The sequence below is a fragment of the Ranitomeya variabilis genome, chromosome 4 (assembly GCF_051348905.1).
Source record: "Ranitomeya variabilis isolate aRanVar5 chromosome 4, aRanVar5.hap1, whole genome shotgun sequence".
Taxonomy (NCBI): domain Eukaryota; kingdom Metazoa; phylum Chordata; class Amphibia; order Anura; family Dendrobatidae; genus Ranitomeya; species Ranitomeya variabilis.
The window spans coordinates 202,981,011-203,006,705 of NC_135235.1; the positions used below are offsets into that span (position 1 = coordinate 202,981,011).

The 25,695-nt window shown below is 47.1% G+C and overlaps 1 protein-coding gene across 2 annotated transcripts in view; it reads left to right on the forward strand.

The window, feature by feature from the left end:
• AP2A1 (adaptor related protein complex 2 subunit alpha 1) overlaps window positions 1-25,695 on the forward strand; it is a 75,876-nt gene that overhangs the window by 18,296 nt on the left and 31,885 nt on the right. For both annotated transcript variants that reach the window (XM_077259678.1, XM_077259679.1), the window contains exons 2-9: window positions 8,930-8,998; window positions 9,116-9,258; window positions 9,854-10,047; window positions 10,144-10,273; window positions 10,712-10,813; window positions 12,313-12,421; window positions 12,678-12,828; window positions 19,172-19,340. In XM_077259678.1, coding sequence (XP_077115793.1) covers window positions 8,930-8,998; window positions 9,116-9,258; window positions 9,854-10,047; window positions 10,144-10,273; window positions 10,712-10,813; window positions 12,313-12,421; window positions 12,678-12,828; window positions 19,172-19,340 — 1,067 coding nt within the window. The remainder of the gene's footprint in view (window positions 1-8,929; window positions 8,999-9,115; window positions 9,259-9,853; window positions 10,048-10,143; window positions 10,274-10,711; window positions 10,814-12,312; window positions 12,422-12,677; window positions 12,829-19,171; window positions 19,341-25,695) is intronic.

Here is a 25,695-nt window from a genome sequence, read left to right on the forward strand (position 1 = left end):
TTCAAGGCAGAAACATTACTGTGTCCAACAGTTGTTAGATATAAGAAACTAAAATAGCTGTTTTCATATTACTGTAATATATATATTTTGAGAAAGGCTCAGTTGAGAGCTGAAACGTTGCATGAGATGTGGGCTCAATAAAGACCTGCAAATTATCCTAAAGAATATGGAGTGCTGCCTGCTTTTGTGATTTATATGGACTGAAAGCAACCAAGGGACGGGTTGTTTGGGCTCTGCACCCGAAGATAAGTAAAGGATTTGTGCTGTTCCAATTTTTTTTCTTATATATATAATAAATATATATATATATATATATATATATATATATATATATATATATATATATATATATATATATATATATATATATATATATATATATATATATATATATATATATGCTATTGAACCCGTTCTGCGCCCGGGTGGCGAGCATTTATATTGGTATATGGTCTCCATCCTGGTATGTGCTGCTCCATCCTGCGCCCCCATCCTGTCATGTGCTGCACCATCCTGTGCCCCCATCCTATCATGCCTATCGGGCGGCTGTGCTGAGTGCGGGCGGGCGGCTGTGCTGAGTGCGGGCGGGCAAGCGGCTGTGCTGAGTGCGGGCGGCTGTGCTGAGTGCGGGCGGCTGTGCTGAGTGCGGGCGGCTGTGCTGAGTGCGGGCGGCTGTGCTGAGTGCGGGCGGCTGTGCTGAGTGCGGGCGGCTGTGCTGAGTGCGGGCGGCTGTGCTGAGTGCGGGCGGCTGTGCTGAGTGCGGGCGGGCGGCTGTGCTGGTCAGGTGCCGGAGTCGCTGCTAGCTCAGGCCCTCCTGGCTCGTCCCTGCTTCTCCGTTGGAGATCGCGGTGTGCGTTCAGTGCTTACGCATACCGCGATCTCCTGGGAGCGTCACTCTTTGGGGTCCATACCGCGCCGGCGCTTGTGCAGTCTATAAAGGCTTCGGACAGAGTGACGCTCCCAGCGTGATATATATATATATTATATTATATATATACACACACACACACACACACACACACACACACACACACACACACACACACACTTATATTTTTTTTTGCACGGATTAAGGGATGGGCGGAAAGTAATTGAGTAATCATCAATTTGCAGAAGTTACTGGAAGCAAATAGGATAACTGCCCGGGACGCTCGGTCATGTCAGTAATGGTAACTTTACGGCTTCACGTGTTTACAAAGGGGGGATATGGGCAAATGATCTTGTGACTGTTCCAGGAGGCGGGAGTTTAGTCAGTCGCAAGGTTGCTTCACTTTTTTTCTTTTTGTTTAATTGCATTTCATAGGAAAGAATTCAAACCAGGTCATACCTGTCCTTGGCTCTTTTATGATACAGCCAACTTTTCTTTCTTTGTGCATTTGGGTTTTGTTTTTCCTCTTAAGTTCTATTTTTCTCTAGTCGCCTTCCACGACGGCATATGGAGGTTGTCTCTTTGCCCTAATGGGGAACAGGAAACACAGAGGTTAAAAGGACCTCCCACCTCCCACTTGCCAGTGTCTTTCCTGTTCCCCATGGGACAGGGAGAGGTTTCTTCATGTGCTGTAGTGGCCGGTGACTACGGTACCTTTTGCAGGCGCTGCCTGTCTAGCCGGGCAGCAGATGGTCGCCTCTGGCCTCCTCCTCGTGCTGCTCCCGTCGTCCTGCTCGCAGGTCCTCGGGACCCCCTCCCGGCCTTCCCGCGCCCCCACGAGGGCAAAGCAGGCCTGGGTTCCCTAACCGGGCTCCTCCTGGAGCTGCCCGGCGTCCTCCTCCTCCTCCATGCTCGGCTCGGCGTTCCGGAAGTGACGTCGGCAGGCTCGCGCGCGTCACTTCCGGTTTCTTCATACACCCTGAAGCCGGTACTTCCGGGTTTCGCCGGCCGGCGTGTCGGGCCGCTCAGCTCCCTCACCTGGATCCTGGAGGGGGATTGATCGCTGGAGCAGGTGCTAGGACGGCGTCCATAAAAGCCTGCTGAACCACCACTGAGGTAAGGCTATCTCCTTCAGTATGGATGGTTCTTCATGCCCCGTATCTGCGGAGCCCAGCGCCACCCCTGCCTCTGTGAGTGTTGCAGGGATGGGATCCGGGAGGAGCGTAGCAGGGGTTAAAAGTCCTCACCCCTCTCTCCCTTTATATATTTCAGGGAGAAAAACCTGCCCCTAAAGGTGCCTATAGGAAAAAGTGCCCTATCTGTTCCACTAAATGTCCTCCAAACTGGGACAAAAAACTCTGTCAGTCATGTACAGACAAGATAATAAGAGCTGAGCAGCCATCACTATTGGATGAGATTCGCTCACTAGTAAAACAGGAGGTACAATCTTCTCTGGCAGCCTTTACACCTCCACCCCCATCTCCATCTCCGCAGCCACAACCTCATTCCCCGGCTAAGAAGAGGAAGATTCAGGTTGTGGAATCTGACTCTGATTCGGATCTCTCTCATGCCTCATCTGTTGGCTGGGAGGATCCAGTATCACCTAAAGCTGAGGTCAGGAAGTACCTTTTTTCCTCAGACTATATTGAGGATCTAGTCTCTGCCGTCCGTAATACCATGGGACTAGAAGAGGAACCTGTACCGCAGTCCATACAGGATCAGATGTTCGGTGGTCTTTCATCGGAGAAGAGAGTGGGCTTCCCAGTTCATGCCAATATTATCAATATGATTAATCAGGAATGGGAACTACCTGAGAGGCGTCTCAGTACTCCTTCAGAAATGAAGCACAGATTTCCGCTTGAGGATGACCTTAAATTAGATATTCCCAAGGTCGATGTGCAGGTGGCTAGAGTCGCCAAGAGAACTGCACTCCCCTTTGAGGATTCTTCTCAATTGAAGGATCCCATGGATAGGAAAACCGAAAGTCTCCTCAGAAAATCATGGGAAACTTCTGCAGCTATCCTTAAGGCTAATGTCGCCTCCACCTGTGTGGCAAGAGCCCTCTCCTGCTGGCTTGAGAAGTTAGAGAATCACATATCTCAAGGTACCTCAAGAGGCGAGATATTGGATTCCCTACCCATTCTGCATAAAGCTACAGGGTATTTGGCAGACGCTTCTCTGGAATCTGAAAGAGTCGCCGCCAGATCCCTGGTACTTTCCAACTCTGCCAGAAGAGCCCTCTGGCTTAAGATATGGAGTGGGGATATCACCTCTAAATCTAAACTCTGCACCATACCCTTTAAAGGAGACTACGTCTTTGGTCCTGCCCTGGACGATATTCTCGATAAAGCCACCGACAAAAAGAAGGCGCTCCCTGAGCAAAAGCAGCCTAGGAAACGTTTTTTTCGTGGCCCACAACCTCAGCCCTCTCAAGCAAGAGGCAAAGGAAAAACTGGCAGGTGGAGCTATGCAAAGGGTAGGGGATAGAATATTTTCGTCCCGCAACAGCAGCAGCAGCAACAGTCCCAGCAGGACAAACAATGACTCCGACCCGGTGGGGGGAAGACTCTCGAAATATGTGGGAGGATATCACCAGCTCCCACTGGGTTCTCAATGTCATCAAGGAGGGCCTGTTAATAGAGTTAATTTCTCCCCCACCTCAGGGTCTAAAAGTCACTTCCCTTCCATCATCAAGGGATCGCAGCCTATTGTCCTTAGGTCTCAGAGACCTGATCAGATCAAATGTAATTTCCCCAGTCCCACAATCAGAGTGGGGAAAGGGACACTACTCCCGACTCTTCCTGGTCCCCAAGCCTTCGGGAGACGTCCGGATTATTATAAACTTAAAGGGTCTGAACCAGCATGTAAAATATCGCAAGTTCAAGATGGAGTCCGTAAGATCTGCGATTCCTCTGATAGAACGTCACTCTTTTATGGCTACCATCGATCTCAAGGATGCGTATTTCCACATCCCTATTCACCCGAGACACAAAAAATATCTCAGGTTTGCGATACAGGGGAATCATCGGGTGGAGCACTATCAGTTTGGAGTCCTTCCCTTCGGCATTTCATCAGCACCGAGGGTGTTCTCCAAGGTGATGGCAGAAGTAGTGTCATTCATCCGAAAACAAGGTGTCTGCATAGTGCCCTATCTGGACGATCTTCTGATAGTAGCTTCCACCGAGATAACTCTGATATCCCATGTGTCTACCACCCTAGACATTCTGAGATCCCTAGGTTGGATTCCGAACCTACAAAAATCTCAGCTTCAACCTGCAAAAACCAGGAGATTTCTGGGAGTAATGCTGGACTCAGCAAGACAAATGTCCTTCCTCCCGGACGACCACAGACTTCCCCTACTAACAAAAGTCAGGAAGTTCAAAGAGATGAGGTCCCCTACTCTGCGAGAGGGAATGTCGCTGTTGGGCTCCATGACAGCCTGCATACAGTCGGTGGCTTGGGCTCAAGCTCACTCAAGGACTCTCCAAGCCCACATCCTAGACAATTGGGATGGTCGACCTGGCACCCTTACCAAGAGGATCCACACTCCGGGCAGAGTGAAAGCCTCTTTAACATGGTGGATGAAGCCCAGGAACCTTCTGAAAGGAGTATGCTGGATTCAGTCCCCTCTAACCACCATCAAAACAGATGCCAGCAAGAGGGGCTGGGGAGCCATAGTAGACCATGTCCCCTATCAGGGCCAGTGGAGTCAATCGATTTCCGAGAAATCATCAAATTTCAGGGAGCTCAAAGCTGTGGAAGAGACCCTTCTAGCGGCAAGTCATCAGATTTCGGGTCAACATGTACAGATATACTCGGACAACATGACCACGGTGGCCCATATCAGGCACCAGGGCAGTACAAGAACCCTCAGTCTAATAAAGATCTCCGCTCGAATCTTTTCTTGGGCCGAAAAGCACCTGCTATCCCTGTCGGCAATCCACCTCAAGGGAACTACAAATATTCAGGCAGACTACCTAAGCCGCCAGGAAATCCATCCTGGCGAGTGGAGCCTGGATCCTCAAACATTCAACATGTTGGTACACAGATGGGGTCATCCAGACGTCGACCTCTTTGCCTCTCACCAGAACGCAAAGGTCAAAACATTCTTTTCCTTGAACCCAAGAGACAATCCCAGGGGGTTGGATGCTTTAACCCAAGATTGGCCGTTCCATCTAGCTTATGCTTTTCCACCAATTCCAATCCTTGCCAAGGTTCTACGAAAGATACGCCTAGAAAGGACTCCAACTATCCTGATAGCTCCATTGTGGCCCAAAAGGAGTTGGTTCAACCTAATCATCCAACTACAAGTGGATGGTCCAGTAATGTTGCCGATAAAACACAATCTTCTTTCTCAGGGTCCCATTCTCCATCCAGACCCTCAGAAGTGGAGCTTGGCGGCGTGGTTGCTGAAACCCAGGTTTTAAGGGCTAAAGGACTATCAATTCCTGTCATTGCTACCCTACAAAAATCAAGAAAACCGGTGACCAACGCCATCTACAATAAGATCTGGAAAAAGTTTTCTTCATTCTGTCTGCCTAACCTTCCAGACCCCCTCAAGCCTAATATACCCATCATATTGGACTTTTTACAAAAAGGCTTGGAAATAGGTCTCAGGCCCAGTACCCTCAAGGTCCAGGTCTCTGCACTTAGCTCGGTCTTTGATCAGGATTTAGCGAGTCATCGCTGGGTTAAAAGGTTCATGACGTCAGCTACTAGAATGAATCCTAGAAAACAGGTCATAGTTCCCCCGTGGGACCTTAATGTAGTTCTCCAAGGTCTGACAGGTCCACCCTTTGAACCACTATCTTCTTGTTCTCCACAAAACCTTGCCTATAAAGCAGTGTTCTTGGTAGCCATTACTTCAGCCAGAAGGATTGGTGAATTACAGGCCTTGTCTACACGAGAACCTTATCTCCTGGTAAGAGATGATTCAATTGTGCTTCGTCTTGATCCGTCCTTTCTTCCGAAGGTTATCTCTGACTTCCATCGTTCTCAAGAGATTTTCCTACCAACCTTTTGCCACAATCCAGCAAACTTGGAAGAAAGAAGATTCAACACCTTGGATGTTCGGCGTATTCTTTTACAATACTTGGACCACACCAGTACATTCAGAATTGATCATAACCTATTTATCCATCTCTCAGGACAAAACAGAGGGAAAAAAGTAGCCAAAAGTACCATCGCTACATGGATCAAGAAAGCTATAACGGAAGCCTACCTCGCTCAAAACAAATTACCTCCAGTAGGGATCAAAGCCCATTCAACCAGATCTACATCGGTTTCCTGGGCAGAAAGAGCAGGCGCATCTCCGGAGCAGATTTGCAGGGCAGCAACGTGGTCTTCACTCCATACCTTCTCTAAACATTACAGACTAGACGTATTGTCCAATAAGGACTTAGCCTTCGGCCGTAAAGTACTCCAGGCCGTTGTCCCTCCCTAGTGCCAAATTATTTGGTATTCCTCCATATGCCGTCGTGGAAGGTGACTAGAGAAAATAGAATTATTCTTACCGTTAGTTCGGTTTCTAGGAACCTTCCACGACGGCACTAATTTCCCACCCGATATACATTCCTGGATTAGTTCTGGGATTCTAAAGGTAAAACCAGTGCAATGGTCTCAGTTGTAAGTCACTGGCAAGTGGGAGGTGGGAGGTCCTTTTAACCTCTGTGTTTCCTGTTCCCCATTAGGGCAAAGAGACAACCTCCATATGCCGTCGTGGAAGGTTCCTAGAAACCGAATTAACGGTAAGAATAATTCTATTTTTTTTTTTTCCGTCGACTTCACTATTCTCCGCTGTCCCCATTCATTCTGCCATACAATGCACGGAAAACATGAAAAAGATTCTAAGTGCGGGGAGAAGTCCTCAGTTCTGCCATTTAATTTTTCTTGGTGGTTTCATTTTTTTGCAGCATTCGGTTTGTGGTAGGAATGGCCTGCTAACTTGATTCTTCAGTTCTTCAGACCCGCACAATTACAGCGATATCAAACTTGGATGTTTTTATGCACCAGTTTAGATTACAAAAAGTCCGAATTTTATTTCATGTTTTTTTTTTTTTGGTTTTTTTTTTATAACAGTTAGTTTGTGTTGCAACTTTCTAAATATTTCTGTTCCTGCAGTTTTGGAGGCACCTTTTTGTTTCTTTTCTTTTTTTTTTTTTTTTTTAAGGTTGTGCAGTGACTGAAAAAAGCATAAATTGTGGCTTTTTGATTTTTTTTTTTCTCTAATCTTAGTAATTTTTTTCTTTTGAATTAAATAATTTTATATTGTGGTAAATCACTCTTGTACTGACACGGTGATACTGATTATTCATATTTTATGGAAAATAGAAAAAATTGGAGTCCGGCTCAACAGGACTGGATTTTCCTTTTCTTTTTCAAAAGAAAATATGATGCATACAAAAGAAAAAATTTACATGGTCGACATGACCCTTAAGAGCAGTCGAAACGCGTCTACTGGGTCATGTCGACCATGAAAATTTTTTCGTTTGTATTCACCATATTTTCTTTTGAAAAAAAAAAAAAAAGGAAAAACCAGGCCTGTTGAGCCGGACTCCAATTTTTTCTATTTTCTTTGATGTGAGGCCAGGGCGAGGCCAGTGTCTGAGCTACAGGATGAGCATAGAGCAACGGGGTGAGCTGGAATCAAGTTTCTATAAATGCATATTTTATGTCCTACGTATCTGATCGGGAAAAAGGGGGCGATTTCAAGCTTTTATTTTTCTTTATTGCCTCTCATTGGGGGACACAGGAACCATGGGTGTATGCTGCTGCCACTAGGAGGCTGACACTATGCAAATAAAAAAGTTAGCTCCTCTGCAGTGTACACCCCACTGACAGGAAGTAGAATATTCAGTTTAGCTTAGTGTCAGTAGGAGGTGGACACGGGTCTTTAATTAGACCCTTATCTACCTCAATGTGCGTCGTTCCTTTTCAGATTTTCCGGAGGGATACAGGGTGAACAGTCACACCTGTAATCCCATATTATGGACTATGAGTACGGCGTGTACTGCCACCCCGTATCCTCATAGATCCTACAGCAGGACCAAGATCCTAGCACACAAGCGTGCTTAGAAGTCTGGTCCTAGCTCCGTCCCCCACCCACTTGCCCACCAGAGCCTGTCGGTTGGAGGAGACGAGGACGTCCATCAGCTCCCTGGATGTCTGATATTTTCCCCGGACTGAGGTTAGTAAGGACGGCGTGGGATGTTTTAGGTGAGTATTCCAACCCTCAAAGTACCTCTGCGTCCCTCCTCAGTTCCGGGGTAGTCATTTGAGGGTCTCTTGGGATATTTTTCCAGGCTGTCTTGGCCTCCCCGTCGCGTGGCAGCCGCGCTACTTCCTTCGGCGGCCGCGCAGTTCTCTGGCGCGGTGGCCTTACAGGTGACCGTGCTGCCTTTTTCCCCCGGCCGCACTGTGTTCTGACCCTTTACTCTTGCGGCCGCACTATTCTTTTCTGACAGCGCGGCTGCCTTGCAGGCAACAGCGCCGCTTTCCCTGGCCTGGCCGTTCTCCGGCCGCACTGTGCTTTTTTGACACGGCGAGGCGGCCTTGCAGGCAACCGCGCCATTTTTCCCGGCATCCGCTGGGACACATGTAGGCAAAATAATTCTGGATCCATTGTATAGTCTTTTGAAAATGTTTACACAGCTATATAAGATGTAAGGATGTAAGAGGGGGTTTTATTTTTAGCTGCCAGAGGGGGAAGGAGACTTATTCTCTCTTGAGATCTCAGTGGCAACAGATTAACAGCTCCTAGGGGGTGGACACAGAAACAAAATGATACTAGAACCATTGTATTATTTTGAAACAGTTTACATACCCATCTTACACCAGAGTGTGTATATCATGTATAGTGGGTAGTGCGGATTTCCATCTAGGGACAAAAAAATTAAACGTCATATTGAAAAATGCAATAAAATCCCATTTGGTCCGCAGTGCTACACTGGTTGCCCATTTTTTAATGTCCTTTGCATGTCTTATGCAGGTTATAGTCTTGTGTTGGGCAGAGGTTTTGTTTTTCATTCTTTCAATATCTTATTTCCCCCCCCCCCCCCCAAGGTAAGAGCAAAGAAGCCGAAATAAAAAGAATCAACAAGGAGCTGGCCAATATCAGGTCGAAGTTTAAAGGTGAGGGAGCCGCTATGTTGGTTATTTGGGGACCGCAGCGTTTGTGTGGTAGTCTAAGCATCTATATACTCAGATGCATTCATGTATCATTTTATTTCATACCCTTTGCTTTACTAGGAGACAAAGCCCTGGATGGCTACAGTAAGAAGAAATATGTCTGCAAGCTGCTCTTCATCTTCCTGCTCGGCCACGACATTGATTTTGGGCATATGGAAGCAGTAAACTTGCTGAGCTCAAACAAGTACACAGAGAAGCAGATCGTAAGTAACCGGACGAGTTTTCCCAGGTTGTGTTTACACGTTCGAGATTTGAGGAAGTGTTAGGCGTGGAATCCAAACCAAAATCCTATTTTAAAGAGAATCTGTCAGTAGTTTCTTTGTAGGGGCAGAGACCCTGATTCCACAGTCATTTGCTGTAAATTCAGTACAATCAGTGTTTTATCAGCAGGAGATGCTCAGGCCAGTCCAGCTAATCTGTGTAACCATGCCCCCTCCTCTGATTGGCAGTTTGCTGACTGTGCACAGGAAGCTGCAAATCAGTGGTGTGGGCGGAGTTATACACAGCTCAGCATTCAAAGCTCTGCTACATCTACACCAGAGAAAATCAAGGATTCTATCAAAACTACAAAAAGCAGCCTAGGAAGTGATATATCGCCGGAATCAGGGTCTCTGCCTCTACAACATGCTGCTCTCGGATTGCATGACATAACATGCTGACAGATTCCCTTCAAGTGCAATATCCTGAGGGTGCAATACTGCAGGATTTTATTCAGGGATTTATTCCAATAGTCTAGACCTAAGAAAAATGTATTTTCCCAAGGATGCATCTGATAAATTTTTCTCCCTTGTTTTTTAGGGTTATCTTTTTATCTCCGTTTTGGTGAATTCCAACAGTGAGCTCATTCGTCTCATTAACAACGCTATCAAGAATGACCTGGCCAGCCGAAACCCCACCTTCATGTGCCTGGCCCTGCATTGCATCGCCAACGTCGGCAGCAGGGAGATGGCAGAGGCCTTTGCATCCGAGATTCCCAGGATCCTCGTTGCAGGGTAAGATTTAATTCTAGCCCATTTACACGGCCGGACACTTGTTTTTTTTTTTTTGTTTTTTTTTTAAATTCTATCGAGCATTGTTGTTTCTTACAGGGACACGATGGATAGCGTGAAGCAGAGTGCCGCCCTGTGCCTGCTAAGACTATACAAGACTTCACCTGACCTGGTGCCAATGGGCGAATGGACGTCACGGGTTGTTCATCTCCTTAACGATCAACACATGGTATGCCTCTAAGAAACTAAAAATTGCACCTCGTTCGTTATTTTTCCCAGGTTTTTACAATTTTTCTTTTTTTTTTTTTTTTTGCATATATGACCGGTAGGGAAATGTATGTTTCCACTTGTTTTGTGTTCTCAGGTAAAAATAGCCGAGGGTCTGGAAGGACCTGATTGTATTACATGATGAGTCACAGCAGAGATGAATGGTTTAATTTGATAACTATTTTTTCTCATAAGTAAATATCATCGCCCGGCCGTTTCTGCAGGATCCTGTTTGGCTCATGGTGCATGGATGCCCTTTTACGATAAGGGCTGCGGTGCGGAGTAGGATTACTAAACCATTGAACACGGATTTAGACAAATGCTAGGTTTATATGCATTTCCTACAATGGGGAGCAGAATATAGCGCTATATCCTATGACGATCCCTTTTGTTATAACAGGGAGTGGTGACCGCAGCTGTAAGCCTCATTACCTGCCTGTGCCGGAAGAATCCCGATGACTTCAAGACTTGCGTTTCCCTAGCAGTCTCTAGACTTAGTAGGGTACGTATTATCTATGTGCAGGTGGATTTCCACAGGGCCATGGTCGCCCCTTTTCCATCGTGATTGCTGTGTAATATAGAGATAAGCATAGATGTCAAGTCGCAGCGTCTCTTACCCTCCCTCTTCCTCTGCAAGGTCTCATCGGATTAATCAAATTTCCAATTATGGAAGGATCTGTTTCTCTCTGAGACCAGTGTCCTCTTCAGTTCTCCCATTTCATTATCTGTACATCTCGTCATTACATTAAAGATCAGAACACACAGAGATCTCCGATGAGGATATTTTGTGAAATCTAAAAAATGTAGATAGTTTTAAGGTAAAATGTTATAATGCTCAACGTGTGCGTTCTGGTTACGTCGGTCGTTAACTTGTTCAACTTGTTGAGAGAGCCTATGAGTCCTGCTTTCCCCACCCATTGGTAGAGAGAGCCTATGAGTCCTGCTCTCTTCCAGAGAATGCGTATGAGTCCTGCTTCTCTCGTCCACTGGTAAAACAAGCCTGCGAGTCCTGCTCCTCCCACCCATTGCGAGACGACAGAGGCTGTGATTTCTGCTTCCCACGCTAACTGGGAGGCGGCCTATGATTCCTGTTTCTTTCCAAAGAGGGAGTATATTAGTCCTGCTTCACCTGCTCAGTGAGCGAGTTTAAGAGTTCTACTTCTTCTGCCCACCTGTAAAGAAATCCTGCATGCAAGCCCTCCTTCCACTGGTGTAGAGAGCCTGCGAATCCTGCTTCCCCTGCCCTCTTGTCTAGAGAGCCTGCGAGGCCCGCTTTTCCATCCCACTGGTGTAGAGCGCCTGCGAGGCCAGCTTTCCCATCCCACTGGTGTAGAGCGCCTGCGAGGCCCGCTTTCCCATCCCACTGGTGTAGAGCCTGCGAGGCCCACTTTCCCATCCCACTGGTGTAGAGCGCCTGCAAGGCCAGCTTTCCCATCCCACTGGTGTAGAGCGCCTGCAAGGCCAGCTTTCCCATCCCACTGGTGTAGAGCGCCTGCGAGGCCCGCTTTCCCATCCCACTGGTGTAGAGCCTGCGAGGCCCGCTTTCCCATCCCACTGGTGTAGAGAGCCTGCGAGGCCCGCTTTCCCATCCCACTGGTGTAGAGCCTGCGAGGCCAGCTTTCCCATCCCACTGGTGTAGAGCGCCTGCGAGGCCCACTTTCCCTTCCCACTGGTGTAGAGAGCCTGTGAGGCCTCCCATCCCACTGGTGTAGAGCGCCTGCGAGGCCCGCTTTCTCTGACCACTGGTGTAGAGTCCTTCTTCATGCATTGACCACTCTACGTGTCTACAACTTCATACATGAAGAGCTTTCAGTCTGTGACCGGGGAAGCAGGACTTTTTTGATTGCTGCCGAGACAGTGTGGCATAGGATACCTGCCAGATTTACAAAAAAATAACCGTGCTGCTATCCAACTGATGGATGTATACATTTTATAATAAAATAATGCAAGTTCTGTTTAAATCCAATCTGGTCAGAACGTGTTTTTCACATCTTTACACAGATTGTGTCTTCAGCCTCAACCGACCTGCAGGATTACACCTACTACTTTGTCCCAGCGCCATGGCTGTCTGTAAAGCTGCTGCGCCTTCTTCAGTGTTACCCTCCACCTGGTAATAAAGAGCTTTTTTTTATTTTTCTCAGTGTCCCAGTGAAACCGTTCTTAGCATAGTCTTTTACAAGTTGCCTCTTGGAGTGAGAAAAACAAATTTTGTGTCCCACAAGGAAGTGGAATAAATGGCCACGTGTGCTGTGAGCCTGCAGAAAATCATGTGCATGCTGCAGAGTTATGGAGTCCTCTAAAAATAAATCTTCATTTTATTTGTTTTCATTTTTACTCTCCAACTTATTATGTACATGTGTTATCAGAGGATGCGGCTGTGAAAGGACGACTTGTTGAATGCCTGGAGACTATCCTAAACAAAGCACAGGAGCCCCCAAAGTCCAAGAAAGTGCAGCACTCCAATGCAAAGAATGCCATACTTTTTGAGGCCATTAGCCTTATTATTCATTATGACAGGTAGGTGTATACAATGCGGTTTCTTGTCAATACATAGTCATGACTTGAGGTGTTGGCACACTTTAAACTGTTCCAGAAAATGTTTTGTTATACACATGTTTATTTCCCTTGAGTGCATTTCTAGCAACACAAAAAAAACATAGAAAAAGGCAATATGGACATGATCTCACACACAACCCCAAAAATGGGTAGAACAAAATTGCTGACACCTTTCCAAAATTGTGGGTAAACAACTTTGTTTCAAGCATGTGATGCTTGTTCTAACTCACATGTGGCAAGTAACAGGTGTGTGTGGCACCTGTCACTTCCCACAGGTGAGTTAGAACAAGCATCATATGCTTCAAACACCGTTGTTTACCCACAATTTTGGAAAGGTGTCAACAATCTTGTTCTACCCATTTTGGGGGTTGTGTGAAATGTCCAATTTGCCTTTTTTCCTTTTTTTTTTTTTTTGTGCAATATGAAAATCACACCTGAGACCAGGTAAGTTTACTCAATCTTTGCATTGTGTGTCAGTGTGTGCCACATTAAGCATGGAGAAGAGAACTTGAGAACCAAAATTGTTGAAAAATATCAACGATCTCCGTTACAGGCCCACCTCCAGAGATCTTTATGTTCCTTTGTCCACGGTGTGCAACATAATCAAGAAGTTTGCAACTCACTGTACATATACTGTATAATTTAGACACTGTAAAAAGGACAAATTACCTCTCCTCATATGCTATAATATAACATCATTTTTGACTGTTAATCCTTCTGAATATTAACAAGTCTGTCAATTAAGGATGCCGTAGAAAATGTGGAACCATCAAGAATGCAATGATTTGAAAACCCCTTACTCACGTGCCAGTATTTAGTATTTTGTATCCGTGTTTGTATGAACAAAACCAGGAGTTGAACTTACAGAGAAAAACTACATTTGTAAGCTTGACACCTGTCCTTAATTTTGGAGACACTCCTGGTTTTGGCATACAAATACTGATGTGTGATCAAAGCCTTATGGTTATATTTTATTCACAGAAGAACACAGATCAGAAGTTGAACATTAGTCACTTTCAGTGATGAGCAACCGTGCTCGGATAAGGTGCTAATGCTACGTTCACATTTGCGTTGTGCGCCGCAGCGCACAACGCAAACAAAAACGCAGCAAAACGCATGCACAATGCTGCGTTTTGCGCCGCATGCGTCCTTTTTTTAATTGATTTTGGACGCAGCAAAAATGCAACTTGCTGCGTCCTCTGCGCCCGGACGCGGGCGCCGCAGCGACGCATGCGGCGCAAAATGCAAGTGCGACGCATGTCCATGCGCCCCCATGTTAAATATAGGGGCGCATGACGCATGCGGCGCCGCTGCGGCGCCCGCCGCTAATGTGAACGTAGGGTAACCGAGTGTCTTTGGCGTACTTAAAAACTGTTCGAGTCCCTGCTGCTATGTCTTGCGGCTCTTCAACGGCTACAACACATGCAGGGATTGCCTGTTGTTAATTGATGGCAGCAACGCATCTCAAAAAAAGCTCGGATAGGGTTAACCAGCTGTAAAAGTGGTACTAATGAGTAACAGCTGAAGGGTGATAAATGTGTAAAAGGGCATGTTAGAAAGGCAGAGTCTCTGAGAAGCAAAGATGGTCAGAGGTTCCCCAATATGTGAATAACTGCATCTAATTATTGCGAAACCCTTTTAAAAATAATGTTCAACGTAATATTGTAAAGACTGATCTTTCACCATCCACAGTACATACAGTGGGGCAAAAAAGTATTTAGTCAGTCAGCAATAGTGCAAGTTCCACCACTTAAAAAGATGAGAGGCGTCTGTAATTTACATCATAGGTAGACCTCAACTATGAGAGACAAACTGAGAACAAAAAATCCAGAAAATCACATTGTCTGTTTTTTTAGCATTTTATTTGCATATTATGGTGGAAAATAAGTATTTGGTCAGAAACAAAATTTCATCTCAATACTTTGTAATACATCCTTTGTTGGCAATGACAGAGGTCAAACGTTTTCTGTAAGTCTTCACAAGGTTGCCACACACTGTTGTTGGTATGTTGGCCCATTCCTCCATGCAGATCTCCTCTAGAGCAGTGATGTTTTTGGCTTTTCGCTTGGCAACACGGACTTTCAACTCCCTCCAAAGGTTTTCTATAGGGTTGAGATCTGGAGACTGGCTAGGCCACTCCAGGACCTTGAAATGCTTCTTACGAAGCCACTCCTTCGTTGCCCTGGCGGTGTGCTTTGGATCATTGTCATGTTGAAAGACCCAGCCACGTTTCATCTTCAATGCCCTTGCTGATGGAAGGAGGTTTGCACTCAAAATCTCACGATACATGGCCCCATTCATTCTTTCATGTACCCGGATCAGTCGTCCTGGCCCCTTTGCAGAGAAACAGCCCCAAAGCATGATGTTTCCACCACCATGCTTTACAGTAGGTATGGTGTTTGATGGATGCAACTCAGTATTCTTTTTCCTCCAAACACGACAAGTTGTGTTTCTACCAAACAGTTCCAGTTTGGTTTCATCAGACCATAGGACATTCTCCCAAAACTCCTCTGGATCATCCAAATGCTCTCTAGCAAACTTCAGACGGGCCCGGACATGTACTGGCTTAAGCAGTGGGACACGTCTGGCACTGCAGGATCTGAGTCCATGGTGGCGTAGTGTGTTACTTATGGTAGGCCTTGTTACATTGGTCCCAGCTCTCTGCAGTTAATTCACGAGGTCCCCCCGCGTGGTTCTGGGATTTTTGCTCACCGTTCTTGTGATCATTCTGACCCCACGGGGTGGGATTTTGCGTGGAGCCCCAGATCGAGGGAGATTATCAGTGGTCTTGAATGTCTTCCATTTTCTAATTATTGCTCCCACTGTTGATTTCTTCACTCCAAACTGGTTGGCTATTGCAGATTCAGTCTTCCCAGCCTGGTGCAGGGCTACAATTTTGTTTCTGGTGTCCTTTGACAGCTCTTTGGTCTTCACCATAGTGGAGTTTGGAGTCAGACTGTTTGAGGGTGTGCACAGGTGTCTTTTTATACTGATAACAAGTTTAAACAGGTGCCATTACTACAGGTAATGAGTGGAGGAAAGAGGAGACTCTTAAAGAAGAAGTTACAGATCTGTGAGAGCCAGAAATCTTGATTGTTTGTTTTTGACCAAATACTTATTTTCCACCATAATATTCAAATAAAATGATAAAAAAACAGACAATGTGATTTTCTGGATTTTTTGTTCTCAGTTTGTCTTCCATAGTTGAAGTCTACCTATGATGTAAATTACAGAAGCCTCTCATCTTTTTAAGTGGTGGAACTTGCACTATTGCTGACTGACTAAATACTTTTTTGCCCCACTGTAATATCATAAAAATATTCGGAGAAATCCACAAGTGACAAGGCCCATGGTCAGTATTGGATGCTCATGATGTACAGGACCTTCATTTAAAAACAGGAAGGATTCAATTATGAAAATCATTGTGGCTCAGGAATCCTTCCAGAAATCATTGTTTGTGAACAGTTTGCTGTGTGATCCTCAAATGCAAGTTACAGTTTTGAGTTGAAAAGAAGAAATCCGTTATCAGCACAGTCCATAAACCCCGCTGTCTTGTCTGGGTCAAATAACGTGGTGAGGCAAAAAGGAAAACGGTTTTGTGGTCAGATGAACCAAAACATGAAATTGTTTATGGAAACCATAGATGTGTCCTGGAGTCTCAAGGAGAGGGACCATCCAGCTTGTTATCGACAGGGCTTTGGAGTCTGAGTCCATTTTGGTGGAGTCTGTATAAAGTGGACCGACTTCAACACCTAAAATATTATAAATTGGGTACCATAATACAATGCAGGATGTTTTGTCAATTTTTTTTTTTTTATAAGAATTTTGGAAAGTTATCTATATATATAATTGTCTAAGGGTCACTTCCGTCTGTCCTTCTGTCACCGTTATTCGTTCGCTGATTGGTCTCGGCAGCTGCCTGTCATGGCTGCCGCGACCAATCAGCGACGCGCACAGTCCAGAAAAAAATGGCCGCTCTTACTCCCCGCACTCACTGCCCGGCGCCCGCATACACCGCTCACACAGGGTTAATGCCGGCGGTAACGGACCGTGTTATGCCGCGGGTAACGCACTCCGTTACCGCTGCTATTAACCCTGTGTGTCCCCAACTTTGTACTATTGACGCTGCCTATGCGGCATCAATAGTACAAAATGTAATGTTAAAAATAATAAATAAAAAAAAAAAACCTGCTATACTCACCCTCCGCCGCCTGTCTCGCTCCTCGCCACGCTCCCCGGACCGCTCCATTACAACCGTCAGCTTGCGGTGCGGTGAGGTCCCGTCCCAGGGCTGGTGTGCGGCAAGGACCTTCCGTGACGTCACGGTCATGTGACCGCGACGTCTTCATAGGTCCTGCTCCCACCAGCCCTGGCACTTGCAATGGAACTCGGCTTCAGGAAAATGGCCGCCGCGATCTCGATCTGCGCACGCGCGGCATCCCGCGGCCATTTTCCTGAAGCCGAGCACTACCATCTGCACAGGATCCCAGGAAGAGGAGAGGCGGGACGCGGAGGAGCAGCGACAAGAATGGTGAGTATGATACACTAGAAGGGGCCCTCGGATCGTTAGGTGAGTATGTTTATTGTTTTATTTTTTGCACCTGTCACATACGTGCCTCGGTAATATACTACGTCACTGGGCAATATCCTACGTGGCTCTGCTGTATACTACAAGGCTGGGCAATATACTACGTGGCTGGGCAATATACTACAAAACTGTGCAATATACTATGTGGCTCTGTGCAATATATTACGTAGCTGTGCTGTATACTAGGTAGCTGGGCAATACGCTACGTGGCAGGGCAATATACTACGTGACTGGGCAATATACTACGTGACTGGGCAATATACTACGTGGCTGGGCAATATACTACGTGGCTGGGCAATATACTACGTGGTAGGGCAATATACTACGTGGCTGGGCAATATACTACGTGGCTGGGCAATATACTACGTGGCTGGGCAATATACTGCATCACTGGGCAATATACTACGTGGCTGGGCAATATACTACGTGGCTGGGCAATATACTACGTGACTGGGCAATATACTACGTGGCTGGGCAATATACTACGTGGCTGGGCAATATACTACGTGGCTGGGCAATATACTACGTGGCTGGGCAATATACTGCGTGGTTGGGCAATATACTACGTGGCTGGGCAATATACTACGTGGCTGGGCAATATACTACATGGCTGGGCAATGTACTACGTAGCTGGGCAATGTACTACGTAGCTGGGCAATGTACTACGTCGCTGGGCAATGTACTATGTGGCTGGGCAATATACTACGTAGCTGGGCAATGTACTACGTCGCTGGACAATATACTACATGGCTGGGCAATGTACTACATGGCTGGGCAATGTACTACGTCGCTGGGCAATGTACTACGTCGCTGGGCAATATGCTATGTAGCTGGGCAATATACTACGTGGACATGCATATTCTAGAATACCCGATGCGTTAGAATCGGGCCACCATCTAGTAAAACTATAACTACTTATGTACTATAAATGTCTGTTCTATTCCTGATGTAAAAATCTCAGCTTTTAGTTGAATTGAATCTGTGCTGCACTTTATGTACATTCTCAGTATTAAGGCAGTGCTGCAGAGACAGAGTTGTGGAGTCGGTAGTTGGGAAAATTGAGTAGTCGGAGGTTTGGCTTTCTGACTCCACAGCTTTGGTTGTGGAGGAGAGGGGCCATCCAGCTTGTTATCGAGGAGAGAGGGGCCGGCCAGCTTGTTATCGAGGAGAGAGGGGCCGGCCAGCTTGTTATCGAGGAGAGAGGGGCCGGCCAGCTTGTTATCGAGGACAGACTCCTACATCAGACAAGAATGGAACAATATTCCTCTCAGGAAACTCCAGCAATTGTCACTTCTCAGATGTTTACAGAATGTTGTTAACAAAAGGGGTGCTACACAATGGTGGACACTGCCCAGGCACAGCTTTTTTGGGATTTTTTGCTGCTGATACTTTCTAAAGGAGTTATTATTTATTTATTTATTTCAAATTAAATGGAAAAATGTCCCAACATTCACCTTCTGATTTGTGTTCTCTGTCCTGCTGTGAATGAAATATGACCATAAGAGATTTCGAATCATTGCATTCAGCGTCCCAACTTTTTTGTAATTTGGACACTTGTCCTTTGTACCATTTCACGTAATCTTGGTTTCTATGGCGACGTTAGGTTTTCCCTGTAAAGGAGTGATTTGACTTCTCCTTCACTCACATCATTCTCATTGTACACCTTGTTTTTGCCCGCCAAGCAATTTAACAATATATTTTGTGTTTTCCTTTCAGCGAACCCAACCTTTTGGTCCGAGCCTGCAACCAACTGGGTCAATTCCTACAGCACCGAGAGACCAATCTGCGTTATTTAGCTCTGGAAAGCATGTGCACGCTGGCCAGCTCCGAATTCTCCCATGAAGCTGTGAAGACGCACATCGAAACGGTCATTAATGCCCTGAAGGTGAACGAACAATTGTTAGAAGTATTGTTTTGTAGACTTTATGTAAAAATTTAACATGTATTCAAGACTTAAAAGGGTATTTCCATCTCCAAGATCCAATCCCAATATGTAGTAGGTGTAGTAATAATAATATTAGCAAATACTTCATTTGGAAATGTAGTATTGTTCTTCTGATTCGCTAAGTCACTTAAGGTACCTTCACACGAAACGACATCGCTAGCGATCCGTGACGTTGCAGCGTCCTCGCTAGCGATATCGTTTAGTTTGACACGCAGCAGCGATCAGGATCCTGCTGTGATGTCGCTGGTCGCTGAATAAAGTCCAGAACTTTATTTGGTCGTCCGATCGCTGTGTATCGTTGTGTTTGAAAGCAAAAGCAACGATACCCAGCGATGTTTTACACTGGTAACCAGGGTAAACATCAGGTTACCAAGCGCAGGGCCGCGCTTAGTAACCCGATGTTTACCCTGGTTACCAGCGTAAAAGTAAAAAAAACAAACAGCACATACTTACATGCGTCCCCCAGCGTCTGCTTCCTGACACTTACTGAGCGCCGGCACCTAAAGTGAAAGTGAAAGCACAGCGGTGACGTCACCGCTCTGCTGTTAGGGCCGGAGCTCAGTCAGTGTCAGGAAGCAGACGCTGGGGGACGCATGTAAGTATGTGCTGTTTGTTTTTTTTACTTTTACGCTGGTAACCAGGGTAAACATCGGGTTACTAAGCGCGGCCCTGCGCTTAGCAACCCGATGTTTACCCTGGTTACCCGGGGACCTCGGCATCGTTGGTCGCTGGAGAGCTGTCTGTGTGACAGCTCTCTAGCGATCAAACAGCGACGCTGCAGCGATCGGTATCGTTGTCGCTATCGCTGCAGCGTCGTTTCGTGTGAAGGTACCTTTACTCCATGTACAGGGCATTGCAGTAGCTTATTTATCAATGGTTACGACCACTCAGTCACAGTCAGTTGTTAGTGGACATAGCCATGGATACCTAAGCTACTGCAATGCTTTGCATATGGGGTAAGTGACAGCGAATCAGAAGAACTGTTCTACATTTCTAATTGGAAGTATGTGCTAAAATTATTATTATTAGACCTACTACATATTGGGATAGGATCTTGGAGATGGGAATACCCCTTTAAAGGGACTGTCATCAAAAATTTTCTATTTCTACAATTGAAAAAAATGCAAAGTGTTCATGTTTTTAATTTTAAAAAAAGATTTAGTAGTTGAAAAATGATGTAAAAGAAAACTTTTTGATATTATCAACTTTTCTCCTATGCCTCATTGGGGGACACAGGACCATGGGTGTTATGCTGCTGCCACCACTAGGAGGACACTAAGTAATACATAAAGAATAGCTCCTCCCCTGCAGTATACACCCTCCTGCTGGCTCCAAGTGAACCAGTTCTTGCTTAGTGTCTGTAGGAGGCACTTGGGTCTGCTTTCAGACCCCATTTTTATTTTAGTATTTTACTTTTTATTCTATTTTTTCCCTTAAGACATTCTATTTTTTCCAAAGACATACTGATAGGGAATTTAGATTGTGAGCCCCATCGGGGACAGTGATGATAATGTGTGCAAAACTGTAAAGCGCTGCGGAATATGTTAGCGCTATATAAAAATAAAGATTATTATTATTAACTGAGGGAATGGGGGCGACGGTTCCTTTCTAGGTTCCGATCTCCCCCGAACCATCAACAGGCAAGTACGTGCAGTGTTCCTCCCGTATCCTTTCCTGCAACGTTGGATGCCAGCCCTGAGCTCACCTTATGGGCGACGGTTCCTTCGCGTTCCGATCTCCCCCCTCCATAGCAGGCGACCACATGGAGTAGCCCTCCAACTACCTCTCCTGGAGCTAGGTGCATAGTCAGACATACTATGTATGTTGTCCGTGCAGCCCCCCACTGCATCACCACTGTTATAGCGGATGACCCAAGGCGTCAGAAGCTCTCCACCCCCTCCCTGACCATGGCGACGGTGGATTGAGCACTGGCCCACCGCATCTACCGTGAGTACACTGCGGGGGCCGAGGCGCTGGGGGGGTCCTGGTCCCCGGGGTATGTGAGGTCCGCACCTTAAAGCCCGGGTCCGTGGGTGGTCCGCAGTGCGGCAATTCAATGAAGGTGTGGCTTAAGGATGGTGCTAATAGCGGTCGCGGCGCTGAAGGCCGCAACTGCAGGTTTAAAATTTAGCCCCCGGCTTTTCCCCTTCGTACAGGCTGGAGTTTTGGCCACGCCACCGGCAGTTACTGCCGCCCACTCTTTCTGGCGCTTCTGGTTCCCTGAGAGACACTCTCACTTCCTGATCTCGGCGGCCATCTTGGTACACCCACAGGGCTGATGCTGCAGCGCTGCTCCAGCCTTTTGAATCACAGCCTTCAGGACTAGCGATTTCTGGGCATACACTGCGGGCCTCCCCTGGGGACTCAGGACACAGGACCTGGGGAAGCTGCAGAAACATAGCTTAACCCTTCCCCTGCTAGTAAGCGCTCTCCTCAAGGCTACGCTATGTCTCAATCAAAGTCTCACAAAAAGTCTGGGAAAACCCATGCTGTGTTCTTCGCTGCATGTACCTCTTGTAAGGTGTCATTACCTCGGGGTCACAATACTGCATTGTGCACAGCTTGTGAACCGGTGACTGTTCAGGAATCACCTGTTACCGAACCCAGTGAGCCTAGTCCCCTGAGTGGGCTACCTCCCTTTCCCGGTCTATGGCATCCCTGGCAAAAGCGTTAGACTTGTTCCGAGACCCTTCCTCTAACCAGGGCACTATTACACACGACGCTTCCGATTGTCAGAACCCCTCGTACTCCAGGGGTCGTACCTTGCCAAGGAGCTCTCACTCTTCCAGGAACAGGACTCATGCCATATCCCCAGACCATCACCGGGATTCGGGTTCTGAGAGCTCCATTTCTCGCTCCCCTTCCATCGGAGCTAGTAGAGAACCTGTTTCAGAGGACGATTCTGATACGTCCCTAGATCAAGAATTTCATCACGATCAGGAGACTCTCGACTCTCTAATTGAGTCAGTGAATAAGGCTTTGAAGCTTGATGAGGAACCTTTATCCAAAACGGATCATGCCGTGTCCTTTAAGAGGACCAAGCGAGCTCACAGAGTGTTCGCCAATCATCCCGAATTTAAGGAAATCGTTGAATCTCACAGGATCCGTCCAGATAAACGATTCACAGGGCAGAAGCCCATGGAGTCAAAATATCCCTTTGCCCAGGATCTAAGAAAGGATTGGTCGCAGTCTCCCTCGGTTGATCCTCCGGTATCGCATCTGGCTACTAAATCTGTTTTATCCTCTTCGGAGGGTGCCTCGATTAAAAACCCAACCGATCGTCAGAAGGACAATATGGCGCGTTCATCCTTTGAAGCCTCAGCAGCCGCACTCTTCCCATCTTTTGCCGCTAAGTGGGTGGCTAAGGCTATGACCCACTGGGCTGAGGTCTTGTCTTCAGCAGTACTGGATACCAATCTTCACCACGAGATAGCAGACCTCGCTACTCACATAGCCAGGGCTGGAGATTTTGTAGTGACCGCGTCCCTGGATGCCGCTAACTGCGCGTCTCAAGCAGCAGCAAACGCCATCACCATCTGGAGGTCCTTATGGCTCAGGGACTGGCGTGCAGATTCTGCTTCCAAAAAGTAATTGACTTCTCTACCATATCAGAGCGGTCGCCTTTTTTGGCGAAAAGCTCGACCAACTAATTTCCGACGCCACTGGAGGGAAGAGTAAAAAAAAAAATTCTTCCACAACAGAGACCCTCTCGGCCCTTTCGGAACCTGCAACCACAGGCTCGGTCCCGATTTTTTTTTTTTCGTTACAACTCAAACTGGTCCTCTACTTCCACATCTCCCAGTTCCGGACGGGCACAACGTGGAGACAGAGGTTCCCAGTCCTCTTATAAACCTTCCCCTTGATGGAGAGGCAGGCCCAGGCAGTCGGGATCCAGAGGCTCCAGAATGGGCAGATCTTCCACACAAGGACTCCCTGTGGTATCCGGGGGGCACCCTCAAAGTAGGCGGCCTCCTGCTTTCCTTCAGTGCCGCGTGGCTCTCGGTCGTTCACGACGAGTGGGTCCGCGACCTAGTGTCCTCCGGATACAAGATAGACTTCTTACCCGTCCTCCAAACCGTTTTTTCCTGTCTTCTCCTCCCAGGGCAAAAGCATCAGAGTTCTTCCAAGCTATAAGCTCTCTGAGAAAAGACTGAGTCATTATTCCAGTCCCTCAAAGCGAAAGGTTTCAAGGTTTTTATTCAAACCTCGTCATTGTTCCAAAGAAGGACGGTACAGTACGGCCCATACTGGACCTAAAACTACTGAACAAGTTCGTCAGGGTGCGACGTTCCGGATGGAATCGCTTCGTTCTGTCATCGCCTCCATGGAAAAAGGCGACTTCCTGGCGTCTATAGACATCCAGGACGCGTACCTCCAGATTCCTATTTTTACCTTCTCACCAAAGATTTCTTTGCTTCGCAGTTCAGGAAGATCACTTTCAATTCATTGCTCTGCCCTTTGGCCTCGCCATCGCCCCCAGGGTATTCACCAAGGTCATGGCGGCTGCCGTGGCCATATTCCACACCCGAGGAGTGGTGGTGCTACAGTATCTAGACGATATCCTCATCAAAGGCCCCTCTTTCCGCACCTGCGAGGAGGCCGTGAACATCACAATAGATACTCTCTCGCCTAGGTTGGAAGATGAACTTAAAAAAAAAACAAAAAAAAAAACTTCCCCAGTACTGGCTCAGCGAATTTCCCTTCTAGAAATGATACTTGACTCATCCTGGGGGTTGGTTCTTCTTCCCCCGGGAAAGATCTCGGTTTTACAGCGAGAAGCTCAGAAGCTCTCTCAGCCTCGCACTCACTCTCTGCGCTTCAGTATGAGAGTCCTCGGCAGGATGGTAGCAGCTATGGAGACGGTTCCATTTGCTCAATTACACCTCCGCCCCCTACAGCATGCCCTCCTGGCTGTTTGGGACAGGAACCCGTTCTCCCTCGACCGTTGGTTCCTCCTTCCCCAGCGAGTCACAGTCACTCAGGTGGTGGACAGTGAAATCCTCCCTGAATCAAGGGAAGTCATTTCTTCCAGTACATTCGTTAGTTCTGACAACAGATGACAGTCTTCTAGGCTGGGGAGCGGTGCTCCTTCATCACATTGCTCAGGGCCGCTGGTCCCCCCAGGAATTATGTCTTCCAATCAACATCTTGGAAATTCGGGCAATCAGGTTGGCGCTTCTCCCATTCCCTCCCTTCCTGGCGGGTCAACCAATCAGGATTCAGTCCGACAACGCCAGTGCAGTGGCATACATCAACCGCCAAGGGGGAACCCGTAACAAGGCAGCTATGACTGAGGTGGGCCACATCCTCCGATGGGCCAAGGAAAACTGCTCTGTGATTTCTGCAGTTCACATCCCGGGAGTGGACAATTGGGAGGCAGATTTCCTCAGTCGTCAAGGCATTGACTCCAGGGAGTGGTCTCTCCATCTGGAGATCTTCCACCAGATCTGCTGTCGTTGGGGAATTCCGGATGTGGATCTGATGGCCTCACGGCTAAATTCCAAACTTCCCGACTTCACAGCTCGGTCCCACGATCTGGCAGCCATCGGGGCAGATGCTCTTGTACTCCCGTGGCATCATTTTCAGCTTCCGTACATATTTCCCCCGCTTCCTTTACTGCCGAGAGTCTTCAAGAAGTTCAGAGCGGAGAGGGTACTGGTAATCCTGATTGCGCCAGATTGGCCACGCCGGGCGTGGTATGCGGAACTCGTTCAACTAGTCGCCGATGTTCCCTGGCGATTACCGAATCGCGCAGACTTGCGGTCTCAGGGCCCCATTTACCATGATCAGTGCTAGAAAGCCTTCATCTAAGAGTAGTTATCATCGCACCTGGAAGACCTTCTTCTCATGGTGCAATGACTGAGGATGTTCTCTTCATTTTTCCATTTTCGAATTCTTACAAACGGGTTTGGACTTGGGTCTCGCCCTTAGTGCTCTCAAGGGGCAGGTTTCAGCCCTAATCTGTTCTGTTCCAACACAGGATTGCCAACCGATTACACGTCAAAGACGTTTATTCAGGGAGTTTCCCATCGGGTGCCCCCCTATAAGATGCCTTTGGAACCATGGGACCTTAATCTGGTCTTCGGAGTTTTGCAACAGGCTCCTTTTCGAACCTCTGGAGGAGTTTTCCCTGTCTTTTCTTTCATGGAAAGTTGCTTTCCTAGTTGCGTTCACCTCTATTAGACGAGTCTCCGAGCTGGCGGCTTTGTCTTCTCAAAGTTCCGTTCCTGAATTTTCATCAGGATAAGGAGGTGTTGAGAACATCCCCGTCTTTTCTACCTAAAGTTGTCTCCTC